At 32.2% G+C, this 17495-nt stretch overlaps 2 protein-coding genes across 2 annotated transcripts; one reads left to right on the plus strand and one right to left on the minus strand.

The window, feature by feature from the left end:
* The first annotated feature begins 2708 nt into the window (after window positions 1-2708).
* Window positions 2709-6444, plus strand: LOC111892195 (metal transporter Nramp6). The gene is made up of 14 exons (XM_023888268.3): window positions 2709-2867; window positions 3154-3304; window positions 3846-3924; window positions 4014-4054; window positions 4166-4244; window positions 4326-4430; window positions 4509-4618; window positions 4712-4893; window positions 4974-5043; window positions 5144-5317; window positions 5415-5519; window positions 5601-5732; window positions 5820-5915; window positions 6015-6444. The coding sequence occupies exons 2-14, from the start codon at window positions 3221-3223 to the stop codon at window positions 6366-6368; spliced, it is 1611 nt and encodes a 536-aa protein (XP_023744036.1). The 5' UTR covers window positions 2709-2867; window positions 3154-3220; the 3' UTR covers window positions 6369-6444.
* An 820-nt stretch (window positions 6445-7264) lies between these two features.
* On the minus strand, window positions 7265-9808 carry LOC111892196 (cinnamoyl-CoA reductase 1). The gene is made up of 4 exons (XM_023888269.3): window positions 9623-9808; window positions 9368-9522; window positions 9065-9250; window positions 7265-7621 (listed from the first exon to the last, which is right to left on the minus strand). The coding sequence occupies exons 1-4, from the start codon at window positions 9741-9743 to the stop codon at window positions 7265-7267; spliced, it is 819 nt and encodes a 272-aa protein (XP_023744037.1). The 5' UTR covers window positions 9744-9808.
* Between the last annotated feature and the right edge of the window lie 7687 nt (window positions 9809-17495).

The raw sequence follows: 17495 nt of genomic DNA on the forward strand, positions 1-17495 counted from the left end.
TTTAATTAGTACACTAAAATTCCCTTTGAGTTCAACACCCTTACTTTGAATGATACTATATCTGATTAGGTACACTGTCTGGTGCTAATAATCAGTTTAATTTGTTAGGAATTATAAATTTAAACTAGATTTGTAGTTAGAATTAAGTTTAATTAATTAGACTATTTTCCGCACATCAAGCCCCGTAACTCACCGGATCCACCTTACCCTCAAGTAAGTCGTACGCCTCCGCCCTTATATTCGTATATGGCGAAAGTTCCATGATACAATAAATCTTTTGCTCACCAAACATAAGATCTAAGAGCCTATCTTGCAATAGAACATTTTTTTTTTCTAATTAGTGAGTTCAAACGTAGTGACTTCTTAGTTCGGAATTCTCATTGTCCTTTCTAAATGGTTACAGGACTAGGGCCATACTAGCCTTATTGACCGACATCTGTCGTCTCACGATTCTTGCTTTTATGGACTGAAGGAAAATAACTCCGATCCTTCTTTAAGGCATCATGCTATATTATATGATATATTTTGGGATTTGAAGGTTGTAGTCCCTTTCCCTTAGGCGAGTTCCTCACTTAAATTAAAAGAGGAAGGAGTCTTTACGAATTCCGTAGCTATGCTATGTATTACACACCCGACTTCTACCTTTGTGTGTCAATGAATCTTTCACATACTCCATATTGATTATGTTTCCCTATTGGTCTCACTACCACACCAAACCCTCCTTCTGGTCGCCTTGTTCCCTTACTTTTCCACTGCTTTGATCCTCTGTCTCTAACACCTTCCTTAATTAAGTGGAGAATTCCTTCATACTTGGGTGGTTGTATATCATAGTTCTGTAACGAAGCTAGGCTATTGAGTTTGAGCTATGAGTTTCAACCCGAGCTTCATATTCTATTAATTACATGAGAAAGTCACTGTCGTGAGTTACCTTGTCTCTACATTTAAACCCCCCCCCCCCCCCCCCCCTCCCAACACACACACACACACACACACTTTTCAACCCTAGACTCATAGGGGTAAGTTCTTTTTGCTTCTAAACAACCCATAGTTTTTAAAACAATAGAATTTAGTTAGTATACACTAAAACCCTTATAAGAGTATTTCTTTAATATGTTTGGATTGAATGTTTTCATATCGATATTCTATGAGCTATATTTGTATAATCTTTTCTTATATGTATTATTTTATATAATACATATTTTGACATAAAGCAAATCATATATTTAGAAAATTATCATGGTGTGAATTGCAAAACAAATTTTTTAGTGGTCGAGGGCCGCTAGGCCTTGCCTATCCACCCCTTGTGACTGTTTGTAAGGACCGATGTGAGCTTAGCTTGTGGTCCAAACTTGTGCCCATTTTTGCAAAGTGCACTCATCAAGTCAAAGAAATTTGGTTGTTTATATACGGACAAACGTACATCTAAATACAACAAACCTTTATCTTTTAGGCATGTTTCATATTAATAGTTTGATCATCACATATGGGTTGTTGCAAAACAATTTTTGGGTAGATACCGAAGTTAAATATCAAGTATAGCTCATAACAAAGTGACACAAATTTGGCATATGACGACTTTCATCTCAGAAGTGTGAAAAGTTGTATTCAAATGGATTAAAATTGAGAATCAAACATAAATGATAGCAACAACTACCTTCTTAATGCCATGTTACTTTTCACTTGGTATGGATGATGTCAAGGTTCACTAACGATTAGTTATATGCCTCAATTTTTTTTATTGGATTTAAATTTTATATTCACATCAAGAAAATGACACCCACATTTGCTTTGATGTAATTCTTTTGAATTTAAATCTTGTACTTATGTTGTCAAATGCATTAAGCAATACATTAAACACCACTCTCTTTATATATGGCTTTCTTGTCTCAAGTTCTCTATAAAGCAAAAAAGGAAAACCCAACACTAACTAAGCAGCTGTTTAGATGTATAAATTAAAATTAAAAAAAAAAAGTGAAAATAAATAATGATAATGGAACAATCAGTTTTAAAAAGGATTGAAGAAGAAAATGTTTACATGATGTTTATTTCTTTGAGCTTATAATTAGTTCATCAGTCAACTATTTAAGTCATTTACATGTGATTTATTTGTTTGAAGTCATTTACAGGTTTAATGATCTTCTTTTTATATTATTATAATTATTAAACGGTGAGCAAACAGTGAAAAATCTTAAAATAGAATAATAATAAAAAACTAATAATTATATATATTTTTTGATAATCAGTTTTGTCGTAATCAGTACGAAACTTGTGAATAACAGTTAACTTTATAGCTTATAAATAAAATTAGAACAAATTATTACAATAAAGTTATAATACATAGTTTCTAGTAATTTGATAAGTTTATTAATTGTAAAGCATATCAAAGCAAGTTAAGATTGGTTTTTGTATATATTTGGCAAAACTAGTGACGATTACCAAAACTAAAACATAAAATTTTATTTGTATATAATTATTCAAAAAAAATAATTGTAAACTTTTTTAAAGATGACAAAAACAAAATAAAAAAACCAACAAAAGCTCGCTAAATGTATTATCTATGATGATATTTTAAATTGCAACCAAAATCAAAACAATCCTGAAAATAGGGACTGGAATCACACAAAATAATATGTGGAAGGGATGGAATGTGCAAGTGAGAAAAGAGCACTGTTGCTATTTGCTAACTTGCTAAGCAACTCCTATAAAAGGGACGAGTGATTTGAAGTAGGCATTCAAGTCGGAAAACGGCGAGGAAGATCAGCAGCAGGAAGCTTCTTCAATCTGTAAACGATACATGCATCAGCCTTCTTCAATCCTCAATCCTCAATCATATCATATCTTCTTCCGTTCTTCGACCTGCAAATAAGGTTTCCTACTGTCGAAACTGCACATACGCACACACAATCACTGCAAACAAGCTTATCTTGATACCTGATCTTGTTTGCTGAAGTTGTTGTTTGGGCACTCTTGTATATGTAATTTTAGTTTTTACGAATCATTTTTGTTTTCTGTTAATTGATTTTAGATCTGAACTCGTATTCTACTTCTACATATAGTTTTGTGTGCATTTTCTCATTGCAGCACATTGCATGGTTGATGGTTGAATTTGATGTTTGAATTCATGGTTTCTCTGTGTTTTTTTTATGAATTCAGTGTCTGGAAGGCGTTTGATATTGGCGGTGTAATTAGAACAGAGTAAAACAGGGAAAAGCTGGCCGCGATGACGTCTTCTCAGCAATCGCAGTTCATGACTAATGCGCCGCTAATTAAGAGTTCTGATCCTAATCAGATTGTTGTTCCTGATGTAAGTTTTTTTTTTTCTTTTGATCTTTTCTAATATGATCATTGTTACGATTTTGTTATCGATTTAGGAATCTTATATTTCTCTATTTGAATTTATGTTCTAGCTTTCCTGTATACACGATTTTAGGTTTACGACAAATGTCAAATGTTTAATTTGAGATTTCGTGTACTCATTACTCATTAGCTAGCGTTTCGATTCCAAATTTGAATCTAATGGCTTTTGGTTGAAATGATTTATTCCTTAATTTTTGTTAATCCGTGTGAAGGATTAGAAGTATACTTTAAGCAAGCTTTTCTGATCTAGTGATAATGAATATTAAACTTTGTGTGAATTTATTCCAACCTTTTTCCATAATAGTGGAGTTAATCAAGAATTAAATACATAATATGCCTCCTCTTTTCACCTTATAAGATTCTAATCTGACTATATTGATGACTTTCTAGTGAATTATTATTTTATCTCAAGCATATCATCTGATTTGAAAATTTTCAAGTGGAAATTTATCATTGAAAAATGAAATTCAATTGTTTTGCATATGCAGAAAACAAGCTGGAAAAACCTATTCGCATACATGGGCCCTGGGTTTCTTGTTTCCATTGCATACATCGATCCTGGAAACTGTATGAATTATGATCCATCTTTTGTATGATACTGATTTACCAATCATATTCTTGCAGTTGAAACTGATCTTAATTTCATATTCTTGCAGTTGAAACTGATTTACAATCAGGAGCTCAATACAAGTATGAGGTGCTTATATTATATATTGTCCTTACTCAAGTTTTTATAAAATCTTTGCATAAAAATTCCATGTCTCCTATTATCAAACTCACATCAATCCTTCATCCTTTTTGTTTCCAGTTGCTTTGGATTATATTAGTGGCTTCATGTGCTGCACTTGTCATCCAATCCTTAGCAGCAAACTTAGGGGTTGTAACAGGTATTCCATTTTTACCCTTTTTCCAATTTTAATCCATCTTTCCCCTTTGAAATTATATCCATGTTTTGCATTATCCTCTAGGAAAGCATTTAGCCGAGCATTGCAAGAACGAATATGAAAAGGGAACCAATTATATCTTGTGGATTCTTGCTGAAATCTCCATTGTCGCATGTGATATTCCTGAAGGTATTACAAATTTACAACTTTTTTTTTTTTTTTCTTATCAGTTAAATTATTCAAAACTCATTATATTTTATGTTACAGTAATTGGCACAGCATTTGCTTTGAATATGTTGTTCCATATTCCAGTATGGTGTGGTGTACTCCTCACAGGTTTTAGCACTTTGGGTCTACTAGCACTACAACAATATGGAGTACTTAATTAACTTAATTACTCTTATTTATTTTAAACATGATTAGGTTGGATTATTTTTTTAATAAAATGAGATGTTTTTTTAATTGTATAGGTGAGGAAACTTGAGTTCTTGATTACTTTCTTGGTGTTGACAATAGCTGCATGTTTTCTTGTTGAGCTTGGGATTTCAAAACCAAAAGCTTCAGAAGTGTTGTATGGAATGTTTGTTCCTCAACTTAAAGGCAGTGGTTCTACTGGTCTTGCAATTTCACTCCTTGGTGCTATGGTTATGCCGTAAGTTTTACTTTTTGTTATTTAATTTTTAATTTTGTAAATAAAATAATTTAGTAATTATGATTAAATAATGTGTACAGGCACAATCTTTTCCTCCATTCGGCTCTTGTACTTTCTAGGAAAATACCCCGATCAGTCAGTGGAATTAAGGTATACTTTTCCCATCTTCTAAAACCATTTTTTAACATCATTTTATTAAAAATCGTTATTCACTAATAAAGAAATGTTTAAATAAAACTTATGTTTACAGGAAGCTTGCAGATTTTACTTGATAGAAAGTGGGATAGCCCTTGCAGTGGCTTTCCTTATAAATATATCGGTTATATCTGTAAGCGGTTCAGTTTGCAGTTCTTCAAATTTAAATCCAGATGATAAAAAAAGTTGTCAAGATTTGGACTTGAATAAAGCTTCTTTTTTGCTTAAAGTAAGTATAATTTTTTTTTTTTTTTTTTTTTTTTCTAAATGATATTTTATTGTTTTCATTCTTTATGTATATTGACAGTTATTATATTTATTTACAGAATGTTCTAGGCAAAAACAGCTCCAAGTTTTTTGCAATTGCCTTGCTGGCATCAGGTCAAAGCTCCACAATAACCGGAACATACGCGGGTCAATACGTTATGCAGGTTTATTTTTTATATTTTTTTGTTTATATAAATTTTCAAAAAAAAGGTATTTGTGTAATTATAAATATGATATGGTTGTAGGGGTTTCTTGAGCTACGAATGAAGCCATGGCTTAGAAACTTGTTGACCAGGTGTTTGGCTATTGTCCCGAGTCTAATTGTGGCTCTCATAGGCGGCTCGGCTGGAGCTGGGAGGTTGATTATCATAGCTTCGGTTAGTGGCTTTTATTAAGATAGAAAAATATATTATTTCATAAAATAAATTACATATCAAATAGTATTAATTATTAATATGTGGCAGATGATATTATCTTTTGAACTCCCGTTTGCTCTCGTCCCTCTTCTCAAATTCACAAGCAGCGAAACAAAAATGGGATCATATGCCAACTCAAAGATTGTAAGCATACATCTGTATTTCCAATTTACACCTAACATTAGTTTATTCTCTTCATAAAACAAAAAATAACATAAATATTTGTACTTTAATTAATTGCAGATTTCCGCAATCACTTGGGTGATCGGGTCGCTAATTATGGGAATAAACATTTACTTTCTAGTGGATCATCTCATTTCGTTACTTGTTCATGGACACCTACCACTAGTGGGAAAAATCTTCATTGGGTTTTTAGGGTTTTCAGGTCTTTTAATTTATTTAGCTGGAATTGGGTATTTAGTGGTGCGTAAAAACAGAGAGTCATCACATCTTCTTGCACTTAAAACTCCTGAACAACGTAGTGCTTCTGCTTCTTCATATGGTCAACCAAGAGAAGACATAGCTAGCATGCAACTTCCTCATACTAGAAACAATCATCATAATCATAATCAAGATCAAGATGATGATGCAACTTGACTTTTTTACACCTCTAACATGTTCGAACATATAAATAAATTAATCACAAGCTATTATATTATGATTACAAACTTAATTCCATTTTCATATTTAACTTCATAACTCCTCGCGCGTTTCACTTTACATTGACAACTGAGGATGTGTTACAGATAAAACATAATTAAGTAAACAATGACATGTGAATATTTTGTTTGCTTAGGGAGAATTTTGTAAATTGCAATTATAAGCTATACTATTATGACTGGATACGGATTTGATCCTCGGTGGGGGTTTGTTGCACTGGGAGATGACCTTTTTCCTGTAAGCTCTTAACGGTGTCGTATAACGCCTGTTTCACCGGCGTAAACTCTAAACCCAAATCTTTCAGCTTTTGGTTTGAGAATTTGTATGGTTTTGCCCTTGGCTTTATCTCATCAGAACACCTACAAAGATTTAAAAAGTATATATTGTTTAGTAAACAAAAAAAAAAAAAATTCAATTTCAATTTTCAACACGTGTTGGTGGGAATAACCTACCTAATTTATCTAAGCTTGAAATTAATATTTTATAATAATTAATACCCATCCTATAAAAATAACACACACCGAATAGCTTTTTTAGAGCACATGAGTCGTAGTTGGTGTGTAGGCCACATCCGTAAAAAGCCACCAAAGACAAGGAACCACGATAGTGTTGATAAGGATATTTGGAGTTGGTGAGGGTTCATCTTGGCCACTAAATTCTTATTATTATTATTTTTTCATAATTAGGGTTTGTTTTGTTGGTGAAAAACTTTGACTAATTAGTCATAAGGTCAAACATTGTTTTCCAACAATCATGTTTATAATTTAGTATATAAATTCACTAAAATGTTATAACTATACTATTTTTTTAAAATAGTAAATAGGAAAGGGGACTTACTTAGTTGGAATGGGGTATTCTGGAAAAAACTTGGCCAAAATTTCGACAACTTCACCACGATGAAGAACACTTTCAGCACACAGATATCGACCATTTGCTGAGGGGGTCTCAAAGAGTAAAATGTGAGCTAATGCGACATCTCGTACGTGTACATATGCTTGTACTGAATTAGCGTATGTTTTTGCGGACCCTGTGAGGTACTTTAGGATATGAATAATACTGGCGTTGACCGTGGGTTGCAATAGCGGTCCCAGCACCAACACTGGGTTCAATGCTACTAAGTCAACACCTCGAGCCTTAGCTTCGTCCCATGCTGCCTGCTCTGCTACCGCCTTTCCATAGCAATACCAGTTCTGTTGTAACAAATAATATTTAAAATTCATTTATTTTTACTTCATAAGTCAAAAGTAATTTCAAAGGAACAATTCATGTTTTGATGCCAAAATTGTACATTTCTCACCAACATATTACTCGTTTAGATACATACTCACATTTTGTTTCTTTCCTTTGTTGCTATCTATGATCAAGAATTTTTAACTTGAAAGACACATTATATCCTTTAAATTCATGTTCAACCAAATAATTTTTTTACAATATAGAATGTAATTAACTTATTATTGTATATGTTCTTCTTTGCATTCATGATAACTTTTTATTTTACCATCGACGAGAATATAATGTTCATTTTAGCTACATGACATATTAGAAAAATAATACTAAAAATATATAGGGAAAAATGAATATACCCTTAAGGGTATATAAGCTTAGGTACCCAAACTCACTATACTATGTCGTTTTGTATCATATATATATACACATTATAACTGTCTAATGTTCTTATAATTCAACTTCTAACTTGATTTCATTCAAAAAATTTTATAAATTGCACATTTATTTTCCTCTTACATAATTTTCATTTTCAACTATAATATATGTAGCCTAATTAATGTTCGTCAAAAAGATGTGATGTAAAAAGAAAATAATAATGAAATTTTGAAAATATTGAAAGTAAATCAAGTTAAGGATTGAAGTTGAAGAACATTATAATAAATATATCAAACAAAACGAATTATTATGATGAGTTTGGGTACCTAAGCTTATATACCTTTAAGGGTATATTCACTTTTCCCAAATATATATACTTACGTATGCGCAACATACAAGTGGATTATGCAAAAAGAAAATGGTCATGCACACATAAGTTAGACGTATGCAAAGGTGTACCAATATTTACTCCATTTTTTAATTTTAAATTTAATTTTTGAATGACAAAAATAGAGAAAATATTATTTAGTTCATAAAGGTTATAGTTGGTGGGTGCACCACTACACCTCCTTTTTCTCGAGTGTAAATAACTACTCCTCTACAACAAACTTTTCTTCATTCTTTTTCTTTAAAAATATTTATTTTGTCTATTCTTATTTATTTATATCAGAAAAAAAATGTTTTACATACATAAGATATTTGAAAAAAATAAAAAATAAAATAGTAAAGTATGTAGAACCCACAAACACAGTGACGTGGAATTGCAAACATCCTTCATGATTTGATTCTCTAATTAATAGCAAACTTGAAAACCGATTGAGACATTAAATGCAATTTTTGATGGCTTAAGTTCTAATTCATGAACAGTGAATTTAAAATCATTCCGGTTGTTCTGGAACGATGATCAAGTCATACCAGATAATGGGAAAAGGTAAACAATTTGTCAATGTCGCCGGAAAAATTAGGAACCCTTTGAACTTTGAAGAGAACAATTTTGTAAATGCAATTTCATAAATTGTAAGAGAACAAACCTTGGTGTTTTTGCAGAATTCGAGATCACTCCAGCAGCTTTCATCAACAATATCATCAGGACTCCGATTAGGATCCATGTACACTGCTCCGATCGACGACGTGAACACCACTCGCTGGACTTTAGCTTCAGCCGCCGCCACTATTATATTCCTTGTTCCAATAACCGCCGGCTCCACCATTTGTTCCTGTCAAAGTCGATTCAATCAGTAGATATAAACACACAATTAACTAGAATCGGATCGGTTTTTTTCATTAACGATTCTCTACTTTCTACTGTTTTCATCATTGGATCGAATACATACAGGATCATCGGTGACGGGAGAAGCAGTGTGGAAAACACCATCACAGCCATTAATGGCTTCACGCAAGCTTTCAAAATCGAGAAGATCAGCTTTAAATAAAGTTAATCTCTCCTTCGCTCCTTCAAGCTCTCTCAAATGATTATTCTTCGCATCATCTACAAACAGCAATAAACAGAAAACCACAACTAAGCAATTTACAACAGAAAAAACAAAACTCGTTTTGAAAATTACAAGTGGATTGGAAATTGTAACCACCTGGATTCCTAACAGTTCCTCTGACAATATAACCTTTCTCCAAGAGCAATTTGACCATCCATGAGGCGATGAATCCTCCGGCGCCGGTGACACAGATTACTTGGGCAGATGCCGGAGACATTGTGATTAGTGTGTGAGAGGAGAGAGAGAGATGGAATGAGGGAAGGGGTATGGAAGTTTGAAGAGATGGAATGGAGTATTTATAAATGGAGACTTCACCAACTCACCCACCACCTTCCATTGGCCTACCTTTTAGTGCCAAGTCAATAAACCTGATCCCCCTTCAACAATAACACTAGTTTAATATATTTTGCAGTTCTAAAGAAAAAACAATATCACAAGTTATAAATTATAATAATGATTTATTATCTTATATACAAACGAACACGTTATTAAGCATTCCTTAAAAAAACAAATGTATAAAAGACTCTTGACTTACAATTTACAAACGGTGTCTTCATTTTTATTTATTGGATATCTAACTAGGTGTGAGCCCCGTGTATTACACGGGTTGATTTAAAAAAAAAAATATTAAACATTAAAGTGTAAATAAAAAATATTTTTTTAATATTTTTTAATGTAAAACTTTAAAATAAGAAAGAAAGAAATGTATTTATTACAATTTAATATCATATATATATATATATATATATATATATATATATATATATATATATATAATATTTAATACTTTACATATATAAATATATGATTTTAATTTTAATAATCTAAACAAACCATAAATTTACAAGTAGATAATATTTATTTCAAAAATACCACAAAATAACAAGTGTCAAAACTCATAAGAGATTGACATGTGGCAAAAAAAACCTTCATTTATTAAGAAGGATTATCCACTAGTAAGACTTTTAATTAAAATTAGAAAAAAAAAAAAAGAATAAAACATGCACTTCTTTTAGTTACTTAGAGGGCTGGGTGTGGGCAACGCCCACACGAGTTACAAGGCAAAAAAACAAAAAAATGTCGTTATCATATGTGATGGTGGTAACGGGAAATAACGTAAAAGCCTTTAACATGTAATAACGGGAGGGTGGGGCGGTGTTCACTGGCGTTATCACGTGTTATGAGGCATAATAACAGGAGTGGGGCGTTGCCCACTCCGAGTAGTCTTAAGTCTTGTGGGCATGGCCGTGTAAGACCAGCCGACCAGGCGTTAAGGTGAGGTTGTACATTCACGGTTTACGTATGTCCGAACAATGACTCATATACATGTAATCACTGTTGTAAAAATCCTGACTAGATCCCGATTAATCCCTAAGCGCTACTTGACCGATTAGAGGGCACCTAGCGATTAATCCCTACATATATAATGAGTGAAACAGTATAAAACGATGAAATTTTAACATTTTGAAGAAGTTTTATCTCAATGGAAACTATTTGAGGCATGATTAGTGTTCTATTAATCATATTAACCTATTTTGTTATGATATTAATGATATTTATGAACTTTGAAATGATATTAGTCATATTTAATTTTTTAAAATTCAGCAAATTAGCAATTAATGGTCCCCGATTAATCCTCCGATTAATCTCCGCCTAGCCGATTAATCGCTTAACTCCAGTCTACCGACTAACTAACATCAAACGTTTTTTACAACCTTGCATGTAATAGTAGTGTGGCATAATATACATAAATGAGAGTGAAGAAAGTAACAGTCATGTCCGACCGTTTGACCCTTTTAACAAAAAAAAACTAAAATAGAATAACCAAATTTTACCTGCTCGCATATTTTATACACATTTTCACACTATAATCAATTCTTTCTTTCTAAATTACCAACTCTCTCTCTCTCTCTCTCTCTCTCTCTCTCTCTCTCTCTCTCTCTCTCTCTCTCTCTCTCTCTCTCTCTCTCTCTCTCTCTCTCTCTCTCTCTCTCTCTCAAAGGGAAACACAAAACCAACCCTAGATTCATTACATTAATTCTTTATTAGGGAGTAGAGAGTCTTTCCCTACTAACAACTTTTTTTTTTTTTTATATTTTTATATCTTTCTTAACTCATAACACATGGAAAATATATATTTCTCAGTCTACTTGTCACATCACTATTTTTTATTTAATAAAATAAGAAAATATAACATTTTTTCATTAAAAATAAAGTTTTGCTAAGTTAAAAAAAATGTGAGTATTATCTCATAAATTTAGACAAAGTTATATTTAAAAAAAATAATATTAATTAAAAAAAACCTCATGGATGCACGAACTACAAAAAAGTGGCAGAAATCAATTCTACTTTCAATTGAATTATCACATTTACTTTTCACTTCACTATGCCAAAACAAAATAGGGAAAATCTTTTTTCTTTTGTGTTCGGTCAAAGAGGCACTCAAAGAAATACATTAAATGAAGGAATTAAATGGCGGGTTTAGGAACTCATTGGAATCAAATAAATGAGGTAACCCACTCAATCTGTTGTTCAAGGTATGGTTTTGTCTTGTTGGCGGTACCCCTGTCTCGTCAGTTACCCGCTCACGACTCCATTTGTCCTTATAATCTTACCCAAAGGGTGACGTACTAGTGGATCTAACGAAATAACAAGCTTCAACTACTAACATAACATTATCTTAAACAACTGAAACAAGATCCCACATCTTAAATGAAACTTAATAAATCCCACCAATGCGCAACTAACCCGATAAAACTTCCAAAATAATCCGAAAATACTTTTAGAACAACGACCGGATCGACCCTAAATATCAACCCTGAAGACGTGAAATCCTAAACTGAACTATGTGTAGACCCGATGACACACCTGGAAAATTGAATAACATCGCTCTGACATTTGAACTTCTAATAACCAAGGACGACTACCAAAATCGATCCTGCTAGGAACAATAGTTCCACAACCAAAAAACTAAGGGTACACATACCCAAAAACCAAGATATACACTTCACACAACTTGACGAAAAGATTGGCACATCAATTGCACCTTTAACAGGATACAACTCGAGACCTTCAAATAACCTCAGCTGTTGACGATGAACGAGATAACCAATAATCGAATATAGATTGACAAACTAAACCCAATGATCCCTCACACTACTGAACAAAGCTTATGCGAAAATACACATACCGAACTCTAAAACTGATCGATATATCAACAATCGCCCATCCTTGACCAATTCTCGAATTCCTTCAGATCATGATTCCAATGGATCCTTGAGAAATGTAATGAGGAAACTTCCTAACCACGAGCACTCCAATGGTATCCTACATTCCTTTACTTATGAAGTAGTAAACCTAAACCAAAACCTCGCATATTTGAATTGCAAATTCACCTAAGTCAAGAAATGAATCTGACTACACGAACCCCTTAAATCAATCACAAGCTAAACCTCAGACTATTGCTCAAAACCTCCCAAGTTTGACCAAAAATCAAACTGGTTAAAATGTTAACGGTCAAAGTCAACACCGATCATACATTGCAACCAATCCCCTTGGCCGTATCATGGTCATTAAAGGGAAAAACAAACACGAACTTACAGTCCACCATGTCGTGGCCAGTACCCCACCTCATCGCGATGAACGTCTCTAACAACTTATTCCATTAAGCTCTTAACCCTTAAATCCAAAGCTTTAAAGCTCAAATCTAGATCGATTTACCCTTTTCATTGATAAAGTTTCCCACTTTATCAATTGCTTCCATCCAATAAGTCAAGATCTTAAACCCTAAAGACAAAAGGGAAAAATCTCCAAGCATAACTTAAACGAGAAGCATGCATATGCATTTTTCTGCCAACCAACAAGTCTAGAAGTCATTAAATCTCATAATATTGTTCTGGAGTTCTCAATCCTCAAGTTTGAGACTTGTCCTGGAGTTTGAGACTTGCATCAAACCAAGATCTAAGAACCTAATGAGCAAGTTTGAATGAGAAGCATGCATATGCATTTTTCTGCTAACTAATAAGTCCAGAAGTCATTAAATCTTAAAATATTGTTCTGGAGTTCTCAGTCCTCAAGTTTGAGACATGTCCTGGAGTACCAGACTGGCATATCAAGATCTAAGAATCTAATAATCAAGTTTGAGACTTTATACCTCAAATAGCTCCAGGAGCATGATGAGAATGTTGGAACAAGACTTCAAGACCACAAGAACCACCTTCTACCACCACAAACTTCACTAATAAAAACACCAAGAACACAAGGGATAAAAGGAGATAGATCTAGGGTTTCGTTTTGGGAGCTAGAGGTTGAAAAATAAGCAAACCCTAATCCTTACATTCTTTAAATAGGGCCCAAGGCCCGAGTCCTAGGGTTTGGGGTTGTGGCTACCATCACATCGTGGTCCATACCTGTATCACGCCATGGTCACCAAGAAATCGCAGTCTTTATTTAATCAATGTAATCACACCATAAACACCAAACAACCGTTCTGCGAGCCAGTCAAAAATCCATAAAAGTCCAATCGTCTTGATGAAGATTAAATGTCAAGCCACAAATCTGAAATCGGGTGTTATATATGATATTTTAGCCATAAAGGTTGCCATTTTTATTCGATAATGATCAAATATGCTTTTCAACTATAAACACCTACCATATCGTTCAACAATAACAACTTGTACTTTTTAGCTATACAAACTTAGTCTTTCAGTTAACAAACAATGACTAACTCATTATTTAATAATATTCATATATACAAGCTTACTTTTATTAACCTCTAATAACCAACTATTGCATTAACCATAGTCAGCTGTGGTTTCAGCTATATAAGCTTACCACACCGTTCAACAAAATTCAGTAACAAGCTTTAATTGTTCGAATATACTCTACCATACAACAATCATCAACTTTGGTTTTATCTGTGGTTCTAAAAAGCTCGTCATGGCTCAAAGACCTTGTAATTAACGTCACGCCTTGAGAAAATGTCTCTTTAAGTCATATATATATATATATATATATATATATATATATATATATATATACATATATTACAAAATTGTCGCCATAGGCCACACCTTAACAAATGTCATGACTCACAATAAGTCATAAGGTTTGAGGCTTGACATGGTCATCCACGATGCACGTCACGTTATTTAAAACCTTGGTTATAACTATGCAAACTTACTATATCATACAATAATGATGAAGTATGGGTTTCACTATACAAAGACGCATATAACCATACAAAAATAACCCATTGTGGTTTCAACTACCATTCCATTTAATTGTAACTAACTATACCGGTTTACATATCATTAGATATTTATCACAATGGTATCTGTCACATAATTCCATGATAATCATACATTTAGATACAAAGTTATCAAAAAAGGAATCATGGTTACTCACATTAGGGTTTTAATTGAGTATGAGTTCCTAATTCTTGTAGTTCCTTATCAAAATTTATCTCTAAGGTTGTTAAAATAGCATATCATGGTTGAGTATCAAAACTCAACGATGCAACTAGCATTCCAACAACTTAAACCCAAATTAGAGTGTAGCTCATTACTTCCAATTTCACATAAAAACACTTCATACTTTGTTTTGAAATATTTTAGACTAGTAAACAAGTAATTACTCCCCTACTTGTCCTTATGTATCAAGATTTTTAGCATACAAATACATATAAAGTTAAAGTTCACAAACCCTTTTTTCAATCCATTATCACAACTAAGAATCATTTAAATAACATGAGTTTACGAGGTTGTGAGTAAAGATAAGGTAGCCTATGAATTCTCCTTGATTTCTCCTCAAATTTCTTCAATATGGTGTTAAAGAGCCTTTAAAGACGTTCTCCCATATCCGCCCTTAAGACCATGACTAGTATAATCATTTACCACTTTCTACAAACATTCACCACATACATTCCAACACACTTTGTACAAATTTCGAGTTAATTCTACCCATATATGGATCTTCAACAAGGTGTACATAACAAAATTGAATCAAGAAGAATCCCAACTACTTGTTTGTATTTGCAAGTATTAGGTTTTCAACCCCTTATCTACTATTCCATTCTTCTTCGTTCAATGGAAATTTAAGCACAATCTGCAAGACATCATAGCACCATAATGGAAAGACATAAAATTAGTTTTGGACAAAAGTTACAAATATTTTTAGTGTAGTTCTTACGCATATTTTCGAACTAGTCTTACAAAGATTTTCGATAGGTCAATATCTTTGAAATACTTATGTTGAAGATTTTCGAGCGTGATGTTATCTAAATTTGGATAAATGTAACATATATAATTATATAAATAAAACTTACAAAACAACACGACCTCATTATATATTCATTTTCTCAACCATCTTTTTCATTTTTTCGAATTTGTTTTTCATTTTTTTGAATGTGTTCCTCACCCAAGGATTTTTGAAATTGTTACCCCTCTATGAAAAATTAAAACTTTAAATAAAAGGACTGAAAAAGAGTTTGAAAGTTATTAATTTTTCCGAAAAGAACAAATTGGCCAAGTAAAAGGAAACTTTTGGATTTTACAAAGTAAATAATTTTTTAACAACTGATTATTGGTTAGAAGTTAATATCATCAAGTTAATAGAATTCATCAACTTTCAAATTAGAACTTAGGATCTCCAATCTAAGAAGCAAAGTATCTATCAAGAGGACTAGTCCCACATTGGCAAATAAATGACTCTCGACTGACACACATTATCAACATTTTAATTTATGAGAAATTAAGTAATTTAATCATAATTATAGTGTAGTTGAATAAATAAACTAAACAAATGTTTTATCAAGAATAAGCACTTGTCCGAAATGAGCATTCCGGACAAAAAAAACATTTTTTCTCACAAAAATTCATTTTGTACTGACATTCTGTAATTCCAAATCAACATTTCAAATTCCAGACTGAAATATCGGATTTCAAAAAATAAAAAACACTGAAATTTCAAGAATAAGTTCAAAATCTGAGGAACAATTACAAAATTTCGAGAAAATAAATCATTTTTTACTTAAATCTAATAAAATGTTAAACAAACATTAGGAACTATATGCGATATTAATGAATAAAATTAGACATTTTATTGATGCGCTCATACTCTTTTAATTCTTGAAGTTTAATTGTTTTCGTTGCTTGCTTGTTTGCTAGTTGATAGTAAGTTATTCTAATCTTGCAAAATCAGTAAAAACTAAAAAAAACCTCAATTATAGTTTGTTTAATAGTTTAATTATAAGTAGTTAATTTTATTAATTGAATTTCGCTCCGTGTGATCGACACCCAACTTACCCAAGTTATTATATAATATGACTAGATTCATTGCGCATAGGTGCATAATTAGCTAAGTAGTTAGGTTTATAAATTTAAAACTAATAGGTACTTTTGTGCACATCATTCATGTTTGTTCGTTTAAGTTAGTCGAACAAACGAACGAACACGAACGTATAAACGATCGAATTTTGTTGTTATGTTCGTTCGTTTAACAATTTACGTTGGTTATGTTCGTTCGTTTATGTTAATGAACATGCTAAATGAACATAAACAAACACAATTAAACGTATATAAACATAAATGAACCTATAATATAGTAATGTAATAAAAAAAACAATTGAACATATATACGAACATAAATAAACTTAAATGAACAAACATAAACGAACGTAAAAGAATATTCACAAACATAATTAAGTGAACGAGACTATTACTAATGTTCGTTCATTTAACTAACGAACAAGAATTTATGTTCATGTTTGTTCATTTATTAAATAAACGAACATAAATAAACTTCTCGCTGAACGTTCGGTTTGTTTACAACAGTGTCAACATCAAATATGATTTGACAAATTAAACGTTGTAGCAGCACAAACACGGCCAATCTTTAACTAGAAGATTAAACCCCAACAAAGAGGGACATGTAAACATAAAAATGGATAAAGAGGTCATGAGCAATGGCA

Source organism: Lactuca sativa, chromosome 4 (assembly GCF_002870075.4).
Source record: "Lactuca sativa cultivar Salinas chromosome 4, Lsat_Salinas_v11, whole genome shotgun sequence".
NCBI classification, from domain to species: domain Eukaryota; kingdom Viridiplantae; phylum Streptophyta; class Magnoliopsida; order Asterales; family Asteraceae; genus Lactuca; species Lactuca sativa.